This window comes from Giraffa tippelskirchi, chromosome 5, assembly GCF_054371585.1.
Source record: "Giraffa tippelskirchi isolate mGirTip1 chromosome 5, T2T-mGirTip1v1.2.pri, whole genome shotgun sequence".
NCBI lineage: Eukaryota > Metazoa > Chordata > Mammalia > Artiodactyla > Giraffidae > Giraffa > Giraffa tippelskirchi.
In genome coordinates, this window is record NC_137279.1 from 15,381,955 (window position 1) to 15,398,560 (window position 16,606).

The 16,606-nt window shown below is 39.4% G+C and overlaps 1 protein-coding gene and 1 non-coding gene across 5 annotated transcripts in view; one reads left to right on the forward strand and one right to left on the reverse strand.

Moving 5' to 3' along the window:
* COLGALT2 (collagen beta(1-O)galactosyltransferase 2) overlaps window positions 1-16,606 on the forward strand; it is a 113,994-nt gene that overhangs the window by 65,561 nt on the left and 31,827 nt on the right. For 3 of the 4 annotated variants that reach the window (XR_014054420.1, XM_081492416.1, XM_081492417.1), the window contains 4 exons: window positions 4,274-4,384; window positions 7,221-7,338; window positions 9,271-9,405; window positions 13,913-14,117. Coding sequence is in view for 3 of the 4 variants with exons in the window: in XM_081492416.1 (XP_081348542.1) it covers window positions 4,274-4,384; window positions 7,221-7,338; window positions 9,271-9,405; window positions 13,913-14,117 (569 nt within the window). In the remaining variant the exon portion in view is untranslated. Of the gene's footprint in view, window positions 1-13; window positions 281-4,273; window positions 4,385-7,220; window positions 7,339-9,270; window positions 9,406-13,912; window positions 14,118-16,606 lie in introns of those variants that run through there. The other variant, XM_081492418.1, reaches the window with a different exon arrangement.
* On the reverse strand, window positions 5,095-5,169 carry TRNAG-GCC (transfer RNA glycine (anticodon GCC)). The gene has a single exon. It is a non-coding gene; the product is annotated as a tRNA-Gly (tRNA).

The following is a 16,606-nucleotide window of genomic DNA, read 5'->3' on the forward strand; positions in this document are numbered from 1 at the left end:
TAACAAAGTCTCTGCCTCTACTTTTAATTAGCCACATCTATCTTTGCAGATTCCACGCAGCTAATTTCTGAGGATGTTTGGCAGTAGTGGATACTTAGGCAGAATTTGGAGTTGTTTAGTCTGGGCACCAGGAAAGTAAATTTCATACGATGAGACCTTTGTTAAAATAATTAGGAGGAAATGCATCAACGTGTAGGGAGGGTGAAGAGAATGTCAGTCCCATGTAATGCAGAAGCAACAGTCAAGGAAAGAAGTAGATGCTGTCTGAAGTTTCCTACATGTAAGTCATTTGGGAATAGTATGGAATTCTTAAAACTTTTGGCTCACATTGCAGTCAAGATTTTTTGGGTTGGTTTTGTTTTAACTTACTCTTACCCATAATACTTTGAGTGAAGACGAATGTGCATTAGAGTGGGTTCTCAGTTTCAGGACTTGCTGTACACGTGCTTCACCGTGAGACGAGTGGTTTGACAATCCTATTGCCCTTCCTGGCTATGATGCTGGATGTTGTGCTGGGCCTTGGTGGCTTGTGGCCATGTGTGACTGTGGATGTGGTTTTTGCTGATAAGCTGTACTTCTCAGCACAGCTGCAAGCTGGACGGGGTCCATATCTCTCTCCCACGTTGCTTCCTGGCCCATTTTCCCACCTGCTTGTACTCCCCGACCTTTGTCCTAACATGCTCACCTAGTGTCCCCCAACACTATCAGCTACACCCATCACCTCTTTTCCCCCCAGAAAATAGAATGTCCCAGTGGGTCTGTGGGTCTCTCCCTCCTAGATCTTGTTTTGAAGAAAGGAGCTGGTTCTAATCTGATTTCCAGAAAAGACTTGGAAGTAGACTGAATCGGCCATTGGCATCACCTCCTGATCCTCTATTTTTTGAATAATGTTTCAAATAAAGATAGTTTTCATTCAAATATCCACTTTATGAAATAAGATTTTCAAATATTAGTCATACCCCTCTGTCCTTCATTTTTCTATACCTTGTGACGTAAGTTGCATATCATCATGTTACTTGGTGTTTTACAGAAATTTATTCCCTGTGTAACATGGCCTTTCACTATGCTTTGCTTAACAGTTTTTTTTTTTCTCTTGAACATTTCTCTTAAAGATTTCTCATCCTTTCTTAAAGATTTCAGTCTCTTAAAGATTTACTTTTGGAGCAGCTGTGACCCCAAAAGCTCAAGTAGGAAGAATAAAAACCATTATAGATCGGGTTTAACAAAATCCTGTGTACTGAATTGCTATAAATGGAAGAAGTGACCACTGTTCACATCTCTTCATTTGCTCTTGTCAAGGCCGTGCTCCCAGGGAACCACCACTGCTGATAATGCCGATAGCTTTCCCTCCCAGTAGGAACTGCTAAACTGCCGATAAAGAATAAACATTTTTACTCTCACTTAAGTGTCTCAGATACCTCTGTTTTCCCATGACTCTTTTCTTTCCCATTTGTCCTCCATTTCTTCCTTCCTTCCTCCATTCCATCCTGTTTTAATTTTATTCAGTGTAGTTTTAAAAACTCAGGACTAGTGTTGAATTTTCACTAATGCTTTAGGATTGTTGTAGCATATTCATTGAAAGATAACTGTTCTGTAGTTGTGTCTTTATCAGGTTTAGGTATCACTGCTGTACTTGCGTTATTAAAAGGACTTGGAACAAGCCACATAACTTTGTAAGTAGCTAATGTGTTAAGATGGCTTCCCAGACGGCTCAGTGGTAAAGACTCCACCTGTCAATGCGGGAGACGAAGGAGATGTGGGTTCGATCCCTGAGTTGGGAAGACCCCCAGGAGGAAATGGCAACCTTCTCCAGTATTCTTGCCTGGGAATCCCATGGACAGAGAAGCCTGGCAAGCTGCGGTCCATTGGTCGCAGTCAGACATGGCTGAGTGTGCGTGAGCGTACACACACTCTATTAAGATATCTGGTAGAATTTCCCTATGAAACCATCTGGGTCTAGTGTTTTCTTTTGTTTCTTCCTTTATTTCTCCCAAGAAAACTGTTCTCTTTAAATTTTATATTTCTACTGGAATCAATTTTGCTAATATGCGTCTTGCTAGGACATCTTGTAGTATATCTAGTTTTCAAATTTATTTTTCATTGAGTTATATGAATTAATTGCATATGATTTTTTAAAAAATTCTTTCATGTCAGTCATATTCCCTTCATCTTAGTCTTTTCTTATTTTTAATTTTTGTGTTGTCTGAGTTATATTAACTAGTAATTGTCTTTTGTTGATTTTTTACTTAAAAAAGTAACATTTCTTTTGTTTATTAGTTCTGCTTTTTATCTGTTTTCTACCTCATGACTTTCTGCTTTTATCTTTATGCTTGTTTGTTTTGTTGCTCTTTCTCTAGCTTTTGAAGTAGGAGTTTAACTCATTAATTTTTATTGATTTAAGGATTAAAAAAACTGAATTTTCTCTGATCACTGTTTTAATTGTATCCCTCAGTTCTGATCTCTAGTGTTTTTATTATTTATCTTTAGATGTTCTAAAGTTGATTTGTATTTATTCTTTCACTTAATAGTTGTTTAATAGAGAGTTTTTAATGGAATTTTGGAAGTTTTATTACTAATGTTTGATATTATGAAGTGATCAGAGAATGCTATAAATATTATTCCAATTTTGTAAAGCTTTCTTCATAGTGTAATTGTTGGTCAATTTTTGTGAATGTTTCATGTGCACTTGAGAAAAAAGTAGAATCTCTGTTATTGTGTTCCATAGATTCTTTACATATTTGCTTTCTTCCCCTTTGCACTTTCTTTAACTGAAAGTAGTATATTAACACCTCTTATTATTGGTGCTTGTTTTACCTTGTAGTTTCTATACCTTTTGCTGCACAGGGGTTGGCAAACCACAGCCTGTAGGCCTGTTGCCTACTTTTGTAAACAAATCTTTACTGGAGCACAATAATGCTCATTCATTCATGTGTTATGAATGACTGCTTCACTGCTACAGTGACACAGTTAAGTAGTTATAACAGAGAGTATATAGCCTACAAGCCTAAGATAGTCACTGTCTAGCTTTTAAAGAAGTTTGCCAACCCCTGTACTATATACAGGTACGTGGATATGCACATTTATTATATCATTGATGTGAATGACATTATTTAGCATTATTATTATAATTAGGCAATGGCACCCCACTCCAGTACTCTTGCCTGGAAAATCCCATGGACGGAGGAGCCTGGTAGGCTACAGTCCACGGGGTCGCTAAGAGTCGGACACGACTGAGCGACTTCACTTTCACTTTTCCCTTTCATGCACTGGAGAAAGAAATGGCAACCCACTCCAGTATTCTTGCCTGGAGAATCCCAGGGACGGCGGAGCCTGTTGGGCTGCCGTCTATGGGGTCGCACAGAGTCGGACACGTCTGAAGCGACTTAGCATAGCATAGCATAGCATAGCATTATAATTACAATTTTGCCTTGTTATGTTTAATAATTTTGGCCTGAATTCTACCTTATTTGATGTCAAGATTGCAACGCATGCTTTCCTTCTTTCTTTTCCAATTGACTGGCATATCTGTTCATTTTGGGGTGTTCTGAATAATTTTTTTTAGATGCATTATATTATACATAGCATGTGTTTGCTTTGTGACACTGTTTGAAAACATTTTTGTTTTAATAAATGACTTAAACTCCTTTTTAAGTGAATCAGTTTGTTAAACTTTCAAGATGGAGCAGAAACAAGTTTACATACATTGTAGACTTTTGAAGGTATTCTATCTTGTGTAAATGATGGTAGAGTTATCCAAAATAAATAGGTGAAGATACCTTGGACTTTGAATTTTATACTGAAAACTGTTATTGTGACTATCCCCTCTGTGTGTGTGTGATTAAAGCAGCACTGATTAAAAATTTTGTGGGACTTGAAAATGCAACTGAATTATTGCTTAAATTGAGAGTTGCTCTTATGAAGTTAAAAGGTAGATACCTAAAAGTTGGATATCTAAAAAGTAAAACAAATGGAAAACTTTCCAAGAATATTAGTTAACTAACTCATTCATTCATTTTACACATATACTGTTTTTTAGATTGATTCCACTATTGGCCAAGTCCTGCTTAAGGATCTAATGACACAAAGATAGTTGAAGGCCAAATCTCTCACTTCAGAAACTGATTGTCTAGATTGGAGCACGAGGGAGTCATTTTCATGTACACAATGTCTACAACTGGCCATTCTCCTTTGAGTTTATCTGGGGTCTTTTGGCTTCCTCCTCTGTCTTTGGATGACATAATAACTGAATCGTGTGGTGCTTTCTCTCATGCAGGGCGGCCACTGACCACAATGTGGATAACACAACAGAAATACTCAGGGAGTGGTTGAAAAATGTACAGAAAGCCTATCACTATGTGGAGTGGAGGCCTATGGATGAACCTGAGTGAGTAGCAGAGAACATTCTGTGAACTTGTTGTTTACCCTTCCCCCCTTAATCAGTTTTTCAGTCACTTAGGCTTCTAATCTTAGAGGCACATGTGATTTTTCATTGTCTTTTGTCTATGTATCTGATAGTAAGTTACAAAGACCTGCTATTTCTTCCTTTGACGGATCTTTGTATTTCTTTTCCTCTTTACTCATGCAGCTACTGGCCAAGTTCAGACTCTCATTAGATCTCAAGTAAATTAACACAGTAGTGTATGTTTCAGAGAAGGAAATGGCAACCCACTCCAGTGCTCTTGCCTGGAGAATCCCAGGGACGGCAGAGCCTGGTGGGCTGCTGTCTATGGGGTCGCACAGAGTCGGACACGACTGAAGCGACTTAGCAGCAGCAGCAGTAGTGTATGTTTTAAAATACTGATATTACTTATTCATACTTTGAGTATTAACCTTTTATACTTGAAGGATCATAGTGAAAAGTTTGATTACTTCTTATATATACCTTGCTTTTTCACCCATCATATCTTGGTAATTGTGCCATAGCAACAGTTAACAAGTGTCTCTTTATTTTTGTGACTGCAAAGTATCCACTTATGGGTGTACCATAATTATTTAATCATCCTCCTACTAATGGACATTTACATTATTTCCAGTCTTTACCCTAGCAATTTCTTTTTTTTTTTCTCGCTGCACTGCACAGCATGTAGGATTCTACTTCCTGGACCAGGGATTGAACCTGTGACCCCTGCATTGGCAGTGCAGTGTCTTAAATCACTGGACTACCAGGGAAGACCCTACTGCAGCAATTTCTTAGTTGCTTTTATCTTCAAATCATACTATATACCACACTGTCAACTCAATCTGCCTAAAATATTAATGATGGCCTTTCATTTCTTTGTTGAAAAAACTTCAATGACTCTCTACTGCCTACAGAATGAAGTTCAAATGCCTGATATGAAATACTTCATCTATATTTTTAAAATATCCATATCTATATAGCAATATTTCCTAAAAGAAAACTGCCTTATCCAGATGTTCCTTTTATTTTCAACCCTAGGCTTTCCTTCCCTTCTTTGTGATAACTTTTATCCCAAATTCTACCTGCTACCAAAAGCTGTGGCTGATCATTCCAGTTACAAACGTCTACTCTCTCTCTACACTTGTATTGCTTATTTCCTGTATCATCTTGTTTGGCACAACAATAAACTTAACGAACATTGACTATCTAATTCATGCATTTTTTCTAAGTTATTTTATTTTTTACACAGGGGCTAAAAGGTACAAATACTTTATGTTTCACTCAGTGCTATGTTCTTGTAAGCACTAAATTTATACTTGTTGAATAAACAAATGAGTGAATGAGAACATGAATAAATATATTTCAAACTTACTACTCTAAATGTTCCCCAGGCTACTATAGTTCTAGATTAAGGAACTGTAGAAGTGGGATGAATTGAGCTGCTGAAATTTTTCCCAGGATAAGTCATTTATTTATTATAAAAAAAAAAATGCTGTTCCAGAACAAATTTTTGTTCTTCTAGTCTCTCACTGTATAATAGTTTTTATTACATGTACATATATATATATATCTACATATATGTCTCAATCTCAGCATATGGTCTATAGATGGAGCAAACCTTAACAATCAAATGTGGACACTGTAAAAGATTCTGAACACTTTTTTAGAGTTACTTATAATGGAATTTGGCCCAGTTAGAGTGGCCCAGAAAAACTCTATGTACCTCTCCCGCATCCTGGTAATTTTCTCCATAGCCAGATTTTGACTAAATATATTGTATGCCAAGGTCAGTGTGAGAAATAGAGAAGGTATTTTTAGGGGCAACATATTCAGAAAAAACAAAACAAAACAAAACAGGAATTCCACTGATTTTTTGTAGAAACGATTGGGGAAGACATTCCAGAGACTTCCTGTTTAATAAACAGTTTTATTCATCTTCTTTGTATGGTTATGGTCTTGTTTTTGTGATCTCTCATTTACTGAGGCAAATGTCCTGCCAGTGTGCAGTTTCAAGGACTTGAAGTGGTGGCCAGTTTGGGGCCCCTGTGACTTTATCAGTGTCCGTACCAGGTGGGAGCTTTCAGAAAGGTTCTCAAGGGTGAGCCAACCCAGCTGCCTCCATGGCCGTGGACGAGTCCTGGCGACCTTATGGGTGTTGAGAGATTCCAGCATTATGTACTTGCTCTGTGACCTCACTCCGTCTGGGGGAGATCAACATGTTGGACTCTGTAGTGTCCTTTACGGAGATGACCACAGAAAATAAACCTTTGTTTTTTCCGGGAAGCTCCTAATTTGATGCTGTAACATTTTCAAATGTATCTGATGGCTGAATGTATGAGAAAGTGTCTAGGAACATGAGCTTTGGGGTTATTCCTAGATTCATATTCTGGCTATACCCCTTATTAATGGCGTAATGTTAAGCAAATGACTTAACCACTCTGACCAATTTCCTCAGCTGTGAAGAGGGGAGAGTGGTAGCACTTACATCATAAAGATAGTGAATTCTAATGAGAACTGAAATATTGGGTCAGCCAAAAAGTTCATTCCGGTCTTTCCATAAGATGGGCAGAAAAACCCAAACAAACTTTTTCGCCAGCCTAGTGTTTCATATAAGATTCCTGTGTATGGGAAGCAGCAAATTACTTAAATCTTTCCTTGCTCCAATTTCTTTTGTGTAATAAGGGGATAATGATAACCATAATAGTATTGACTTCCTAGGGTAACTACTGGAAGATAAAATGGATTAGTACATAGTGCCTGCAATATATAAGCACTCAATAATTATTAGCCATCATCATCATCACAATTATCATTATTATAGGTCTTACCCTGATGAAATTGGACCAAAGCACTGGCCTGCCTCCCGTTTTGCCCACGTGATGAAACTACGACAGGCAGCCCTTCGAACTGCGAGGGAAAAATGGTCAGACTACATTCTGGTAAAAACAGATGTTTAATTGCTTGACAACTGTTATCTAGAATATGTCCAAATCAATTGTCGATAATCTAGGACTGTGGGAGCAATCAAGGCCTAAAAAGGCCTCTCCTCCTCAATGTTCTAATAAAGGCACAAGAAAAAATCTGGAGAACTTATCAGGAGACCTGGATTTCATCTCAGACCCATTCCTCACATGCATTTTTAGTGAGTAAGCAAATAAGCTTCTGAATTATTCTATCTCTTTATTGTAGTAAACATGAAAAACTCTAAATCTTTTTAGTTCAGAGGGAATGCTGTGGGTAAAGCAATATAAAAGGTCTTAACTTCTTGGGACTTCCCTGGTGGTCCAAGGGCTAAGAGTCTTAAGCTCCCAATGCAGGAGGCCTGGGTTTGATCACTGCAGCATGAGGGTCAACTGGATCCTACTAAAGAACCTGCATGCCTGCATGCCACAACAAAGATCAAAGATCCACACGCCACAGCTAAGACCCGGCACAGCCAAATAAATACATTAAAAAAAAATTTTTTTTTTTAATGTCTTAACTTTTTAGAAGAGTTTTGGAGATATGAGAAATTAATTACATAAAAATAGTCAAATTAACAGCCCTGAAATGCTGTTCCTTTTGGCTCCTGAGTGTCTGGGGACTGGCACCTCTTGCTTGGTTACCTAGTTGCTCCTAATTATGCTGGACCCTCCTGGAGAATTTCTCTCCATGAAGAGGTTCCATTACTTTCCTTAGGACTTCCAGAGTGGTCCAGAAACATGCTGGCCTTGACGATTAGGAATCCATGTTCTAGCCCATCCTTGTCCTCCAGGAACCTGGGTCTCCGTTGGAAAGGACAGGTCCCTGAGCAGTAAGGAGCCTCAGTCCCTGTTCTCATTTGAAAACTGATAGAGTCTTCTTTCCCCACAAGTTTATGGCAACCAAGTTCTTCCTCTGTGCATGCTCCCACAAATCCATTTAATTCTTTTGACAAGCCTTTTTCAGTACAACACTAGAAATACCACCAACGAAACAAAGCCAGTGATGTTTCATAAAACTTATGGACGTCTGACTCCTGTTCTCTGACTCCTAAAGGGAACGCTTTTGACCACCCTCAGCCTTCAATCACGACAGAAATCAGCCCAATAGTTTATCACACTCCCACTTTCAATACAAGTAATTTCATAAAAGTTTCCAGTTGTGCTGATATTTAACATTGCATAGCTATTTAAATGTCTTTGAAGTGTACAAGTGCTGAGCCACAAAATTTGGGGCAAAGAGATTGACTATCAAAAGAATGAAAGCTTCTGAGGCTTTACTTTCTGTGTGTGTGTGAAATATACATAACATAAACTCTACCATCTTAATTTTTTAAGTGTACAGCTCAGTGTGATTATTTTATATAATAGAAACTGCTATGCTGTCCCTGTAAATAAATGTGTTAACATGGATTTCTGATGAGAATGGGAAATAGCTTCACTAGTATATAATATACTTTAAACAAAAAATCTAATTGTAGCATTAAGAGAGCATTGGTGGATTCATTTGGGGCCAGTTTGACATTACTATAGACAACCTAAATAGGTCTGTTCATTAGTACTTAGAATGAGCACTCAATAAATGCGAATAAATCTTTTAAGGGCTTGAGACCCATTCATATCTTATACTTATCAAGGTGTAGGTTGTGTTCCAGTCAAGTATTTGCCCAACGATAACACCAGTTCATTGCTTGGTGCCTTATGTGGAGCTAAACTTGTGGAAGTTAGACTGGATGCATTTTGCCTGAATGAAAGCCATCCAGCCCCAAGGGGTCTCCATAAGAAAAACACGGATAGCGGTTCTGTATGTCATGAACAAGTTTCCATGATCCTTTGGCGAGTGTTAGGTTACTCTTATACCCATTACTGAAAAGTACCTTTTCATCTGATGTTATCCTTTTCTTTTCCTAGTTTATAGATGTTGACAACTTCCTGACTAATCCGCAGACCCTCAATCTACTGATCACAGAAAACAAAACCATTGTGGCCCCCATGCTGGAGTCTCGGGGCTTATACTCTAATTTCTGGTGCGGAATCACACCTCAGGCAAGTCTGTTGGTTAACAAATTAAGGTTATGAGTTTTAACAAGGCAGCCACCTGTCAACAGTAGCCCCATGAATCTTTTTCTGATTTTCTCCCTTGAAACACGCATGTCATTGTGTTACTAGAGCAAGGATTTTCCGGAAAGGAGGTAAATCCATGTCCAATGCCAGAACTCAAAGAGCTCTCCTGTATTAATGAATTGTGAAGACATTATTCTGATGAGTTTACGATTAGAAGCTTTAGATTAACCAATAAAGCTTACTGGGATTTGTACTTTTCTTCTCCCTGATTCAGAGATTTTCAAAAAATTAAATATTTTTAGTCATTAAAACTCACATGAGAACACTGTAAAAAACTGGAAATAGAAAAAAAGTTTTTTAAAAAACATCATGTTAATTGTTCCCATTCTAACATCATAGATAACAGATTACATGTTTTTAACTATATCATCAAGTGGCTATTATGCAATTTACTTAGCCTTTCTTTTAGTTTAAAAACATTTAAGTTATTTACAACTTTTAACTATTATAATAACCATCATGATTAACATAAAATTTTCCATATTTAGTATTATTTCCTGGGGACAGCTTCTAAGAAGTGGGATTAGTGAGTTAAAGAGTATTAAACATTTTAATGACCCTTGATATGTTGCCAAATTTATTTCCAAAGAAATTGAATAATTGGAACTACTGTGGTAGATGTTGTTACAAAATTTAAGTTAAAAACAAAATTTTAAATTTCCATCATCTCTCTTTTCCATTGTAAAAATCTTCAAAGTCTAGAGAGGTGTTGCAGTGAATGTTTATGGCTGATTGTATTTCTGATTCTTTAGTTAATAAGTTAAAAGAGATAAACTGATCAATGGAATATATATCAATGTATGCTAAAGATGCTCTAAGGGAAAAAGCATATGTTAGGTGTGTTCTCATGCTCAAAGAGCTAAATTTTCAGTCCCTGTTTTATATTTGGTTTGGTTTTGGATGAAGAATGAGGCCAGTGGTGTGCTGGTAAATACTTAGTGGTGGCTCTCTGTAGGGAAAACCCCACCATGCAAATGTTGTTTAAGCTGAGGGGAAGGTTAAGTAAATTGAAGTACGGTCACTTGATGTAATTATTAAGCACATGCAAAGCTTGCTGTTCGTGGTTTACTTAGAATGATGGGTATTAGCATGATTTTTGTTTTTACAGATTTTAAACTATCAACATGACAACTGGCTTGTAAACTCCCTGAAAATTTAAGTCCATAGCTCTTGCACATAACTGGAGTGGGCATTGTTCTTTTGTTACAAATATTTCCTGCAGTTCCAAGGGACTTTGAATGTATGGTATCCACCTCTCTTTCAGGGATGCATTAAGTTCATATTTATAAGAGCCAATCAGTTCCTTGAGGAGAAGATATTATATTGAGTTTAAGTTCATACATTCTCAGTTAATAATCTGCAGCACCTAACATGGCAGCATCACTCTAGGGTGTTTTTAATGAGTAACTCACTGACACCAGCATCAAGAGTGGATTATCCTCGTTAACTGTGGCCTTCCGGTTTCTGTTGTCTTATTTGCTTTAATATTAAAAGCTCACTTACTTTGCACAGTGAAAGTAAAATCTAAGCAATCTGGGGGCAACTCTTATTTATGTCTGTTTCTGGCTTTCTGTCGTCCTCAGTCAGGCTTCTGCGAGGGCAGGAACAGAAACAGCCAGTGACTTCATAAGCTTAAGTCAGGCCTTGGTGTCCAGTGCCTTTAAACACATTCAAAACAACATGACCTCGGCTGTGTCTGGCCACTGAGTAGGAATGATTACCAACAATATTCAGTTTATGTGGAAAGATAGACTCATCTGTTGCCTCCACCTCTCTGCAGGAACCACATGAAGTCTCTCTCTCCTTCCTTCTCTGCTTCCTTCCTCCCTGGCCCCGGGGTATTCCGTGATTCATCCTCAAAATCATTCCATGATTTTCCAAGCTCCTCAGTCTGAGAATATCGTTCCTAAGTAGTCTAGAACTTTGTCTTTGGCCTGTGTTCTTAGGCAGTTCCTCTAAAGAACCAGTATTCCCTTTATCCCTTGGAAGAATTCTTCTATCCCTTGAAAGAATACTAGTAAACTGAAAGATGTTAAAGGCTTCTCTTTGTTAAAGGCTAATAAAAAATTGTGGGAATAATAATCCTTCATCTAATGCATTACAGTTTCCAAGGTATCTTCATAGGCTGGATCACGTGTGATCCCTCCTACAACCCTGGGAGATCAACAGATCAGTTTTTACCCCATCTTTTCAGGAGGAGAAACTTAGGCTCAAAGAGGTGAAGCATGGGGTAAGATTGATCAGCTAGATGGTTAAGATGATGCTAAGACACTTATCTTCTGAGGCTTCTCTTGTGATCCCCTTGTACCTCATCACGTGATCAGCGTGAGCATTAGCTAGACTAGAACACTAGTCTGGACACTAAAAGAAATGCCGGAGAAGAGGCTGCGGTGCCTACTGTGTGGGTACTGACACCATTGCAGAAAGTGTGACCCCAAAGTAATGTGACTGTTTAAGGAATATGCAAGAACTTGTGCAACTGGTGGGTAGTGTGCCCTTCAGAGTGCTGGCCCTGTGAAGTTTTACATTTGTTCCATGAGCCTGCTATTGCCTAAAATGTATTTAAAAATGCCTTTCCAAGTTTCCACATGCTTTAAAGTATATTTTGTTGAGGCACGTCTTCATCTTCTCTGGAATGGATTTTAGCTTTGGCAATAGTCAAGTTACATAATTGGTGCCACTGGAGTATAAAGCTCCAGTGGATTCTGCACCCATGCGGGCTAAAGCTGGGATTGTCGATTTACTGCTACGTCTCCAGCATCTCACACAGCTTGGATTGCAGTAGGCATTCAGGAGATGTTTGTTGAATGAATAGTTGAGCTTGGAGGGAAAACAAGCTGGATTACTCCAAACCAGTGTGTTCAGAACCACAGAGTAAGGGCATTGGTCATCCTGTGTATTTGCCCAGAGGGGACTTTCAAAGAGGAATCCCCCCAAAAGCATGCAGCAGTGACAACTCCACCAGAATAATGAATAAATAATTGCATTGAAAGAAAGTCCCATTTATATGTTTAAGGACTGCATGTTTAGTTAAAAATACAAACTAAAGTAAGTCAGAAAGGAGGGTTTCCCTGCTGGCTCAGCAGTAGAGAATTCACCTGCAGCACAGGAGACGCTGGTTTGATTCCTGGGTTGGGAAGATCCCCTGGAGAAGGGAATAGCAACTCACTCCAGTATTCTTGCCTGGGAGATCTCATGGACAGAGGAGCCTGGTGGGCTGCAGTCCATGGGGTTGCAAAAGAGTTGGACATGACTTAGCAACTAAACAACAAGTCAGAAAGAGGAAAACAAATACCATATATTAATACTCAGTATTGCGTATATATGGGATCTGGAAAAATTCTACTGATGAACCTATTTGCAAGGCTGAAATAGAGACACAGATGTAGAGAACAGATTTGTGGACGTGGTGGGAAGGAAAGGGGGGATGAATTGGGAGAGTAGCGTTGACATATATACCCTACCATGTGTAAAATAGATAGCTAGTGGGAAGCTGCTGTATAACACAGGGAGCTCAGCTCAGTGCTCTGTGATGACCTAGAGGGGTGGGATGGGGGATGGGAGGGAAGCTCAAAAGGGAGGGGATATATGTATACATATAGCTGATTCACCCTGGAGAAGGAAATGGCAACCCACTCCAGTATTCTTGTCTGGAAAATCCCATGGACTGAGGAGCTTGGCCGGCTACAGTCCATGGGGTCACAAAGAGTTGGACACGACTGAACGACTAACACACAACACCTAGCTGATTCATGTTGATGTACAACAGAAACCAACACAACCTTGTAAAGCAATTAGATTCGAATTAAAAATTTTAATAATCAGCCAATGTAATGTAATTTTAATAACAGCCAATATTTATTGATGCTTTCTTGGTGCTGAGCACTATTCTAAGCATTTTTCAGATTTTTCCTTACTTGACAGAGAACCCCATGGAGTAGATAGTGCCATCATTCCTATTTCACAATGAGGAAATAGACACAGTAAGGCTGAGTGGCCTGACCAACACTTCCATGCATTAAGTAGCAGAGGCAGGACTTGAACTCAGGCAGCCAGATCCCAGAACATGTGCTTTCCACTGCTTTGCTCAACCACCTCTGACTGCTTACTCGTCATATACATATATTCAATGACATCATATACATATTCAGTGACGTCGGATACATAAAGTATATTCTTATGAAGCTGTTAAATGAAGAGATGTGCTGAAACCAAAACTGTTTCTGATAACAAGACCCTTTTAGGATTTTTTTGTATGTAAGTAGCATTTCTTAAGCTCAGTTGGAAATTCTTAGGCCAAGATAAGAAGAGAGAAGGTGACTTTGCTCCAGGACTGGTACTGGTGTTCATTAGGAGTCCACCTAATGGAAGGTTGGGAAAGGGGAAGCCCTCAGATCAGAGAAAATAACCCACCCACTGCTCTTTCCAGGGCTTCTATAAACGGACCCCGGACTATCTTCAGATTAGAGAATGGAAGAGGTTGGGCTGCTTTCCGGTCCCCATGGTCCACTCTACATTCCTAATTGACCTCAGGAAGGAAGCCTCTGACAAGCTGATGTTCTATCCCCCGCACCAGGACTACACCTGGACCTTTGATGACATCATTGTCTTTGCCTTCTCCAGCAGGCAAGCAGGTACTGTTTGTATGCATGTTATATTGCCACCATGGAGACAAATGACCAGCTCCTTTGTTTTGTGCGTTTTATAATAAAACACTCTAAGTGAGGAAATGGGCTTCCTACTGAGGTAGTGTTAGAGGCACTCAGTTTTCTGCAGTAACCATACCAGCACCCTCTGGGTTGCTGTCTCTATGAGCACCAATGACCAAAAGCCAGAGCTAGCCCCTACCCAAGAATCCACTCTCTCTTTTAAAAAAAATGGAGTGGTGGTGGTGGCCATAGGCAAGTGATTGGCTCTTGATGGTGCTATTGCATCTCTATTCATTAAAGAAGTCCTTTTATTAATTAGAAAACTGTAACAGAGATCCAGAACGGCACTGGAAAGACCCAGACTTTAAAAATGGCTGTTTATTTCTTCTCAAATAAGTGAGCTAGTATAGTGACTGTGTTCCACAAAGTTTTCAGAGACCCAGGCTCCTTCTCTATTGTTCCACTCTCCGTGAGGTATTACCCCTTAATCATATGATCTGAGATACCTCATCATTATGGATGTAATATTTCAGTCATCAAGTGAAAACCAGAGAGGGGAGGGCACTCTCCTGTCCTTAAAGGGTACCATCTGGAAGTCGAACACATCACTACCTTGCCTAGCCCAGTAGCCAGATTTAGTCAGAAGACAACACCTCACTGTAAGGGGGGCTCAGAATATTGTCCTTATTCTATGCAATCTAGAGCCCCAGTTCTCTCTATAAGAAAGAGAAGACAGATTTTGGGAGGCAATTAGCTATCTCTGCCATAGTCCTCATGGAAGGAAAAACTAAGCCAGACTTAACTCTCATGAACCCTTGTAGACTTTTGAGGAAGACAAGTTGGTAGGAAAATAAGTTATTACTTTTGTGTCGCTTGCACATGCAATCAGAGAGGATATAGCTCACTGAAGCAGTTCAAAGACACATGATATCCCGAAAGCAAAGCTTTCTGAGGATCATTCAGACCTTCCTGACAGAGGTCAGGTCCCATTATCAATGAGTCAGAAATGTGTCACTTAACCACTTGGAACTGTGAGTTTAGAAACCAGGAAAATGGTGTATAAATTCATGTGGCCATACAGTCAAGGTGGATGGGATCATCTACAGACCACAGGTGATAGAGGCAGGTTGCTGGCAGGTGAGAATATTAATATAGATTCAAGTTACAGCTCACATCAGGCCATCCCAGAAGCTATAGGTGTCCCACTCATCAGTTGTAAATTTGGTAGAAATGAGAATATTTGGTGGAAATGTGGAATGTTAGCCTTTTTTCTCCTTGCCTGCTAGAGCCATTTAGACTCTTTGGCCAGGTATAGACACTTTTTAGGACTGCTTCAGGGCAAAAGCAAGGTTCTTATCCTCATGTAGATAGGAGGTTTTTGTGAAAATTCTTGTGTCAAGGTTAATGGTAACTGCTTCTTTCCACATGGTCTGTAATTGGCTCTGATTTCTCCAGGATGGAAGCAAACTCAAGGCCTTCCCAATCCTTCAACTTATGCCAGTGCCTGGGCTTAAGAGCTTGAAATAGGATGTTTCAAGAAAGTGAGCTATTAACAATTATGATAATGATCCGTGCCTAACAGAGGCCTCCTTGATAAACATTGCATGAGGCATTATTATGACCCAGGCTCTAAATTATAATGATATATCTTTTAAACCAAGAATTGGATTTGGAGCTGGAAGAATGACACAGGCTGGATAGGAATTTTTCAGCTATGTCCCTTGCTTGGGCTGTTCACTTGGATTTCATGCTTTACTGGTCAGATTCCCATGGGCCTACCCAGAACATTGAAAGCAGGTGCAGAGGTGCAGAACTGTTGGGTGATTCAGGTGGGGAGAGGAGAGGCAGAAAAGCAAGGGGAGAGGATCAGTCCTCTCGGCTTTCCTGCTGTACCTAGCATTGTGTTAGGCTCTGTGACAGCTAGGGAAGTAAGATCTTTACATGCGGAAACATAAGTAATAGTTATGAAGCAGTGAAAGCTGAGGGTCAGATTAGTGGTATAAACTGTGAACAGGGCAGGAGTCAAGACAGGAAAGAATGACTGTCATTTGGGAGAATGACAGAGATTTCCTGACAGTCATGTGGTTCTAAGGTAGCACTTTTACTCAGCTTGGAGTATTTTTAGATGAGACTTAAATGAGCCTCAAGTCTTGCACAGCCCATGGAGTGGTTCTAGGCTCTTTTCCTCATATTCAAAGCAAAACACTTCCCTTCTCTCTTGAAAGAATAAGATGAAAGATGATTTATATTCTTTTGTTCTCACTCTTATGAAGCTCCCCAGCTATGGATCATCCATTGGAATATCATTTTGTAAATGTCCAGAAGGAAAGAGAGGGTCCACATGTTCCAGGCAGGACCATCTAACCACAAACCTTGAACCTCAATCTTTTACCTCCGACTCCAGACATTGCCACACATGGGTGATGAATGAGAGGAGCAATCCAAGGGTGCTGGGGTGTGGCTGCCCTTCCAGC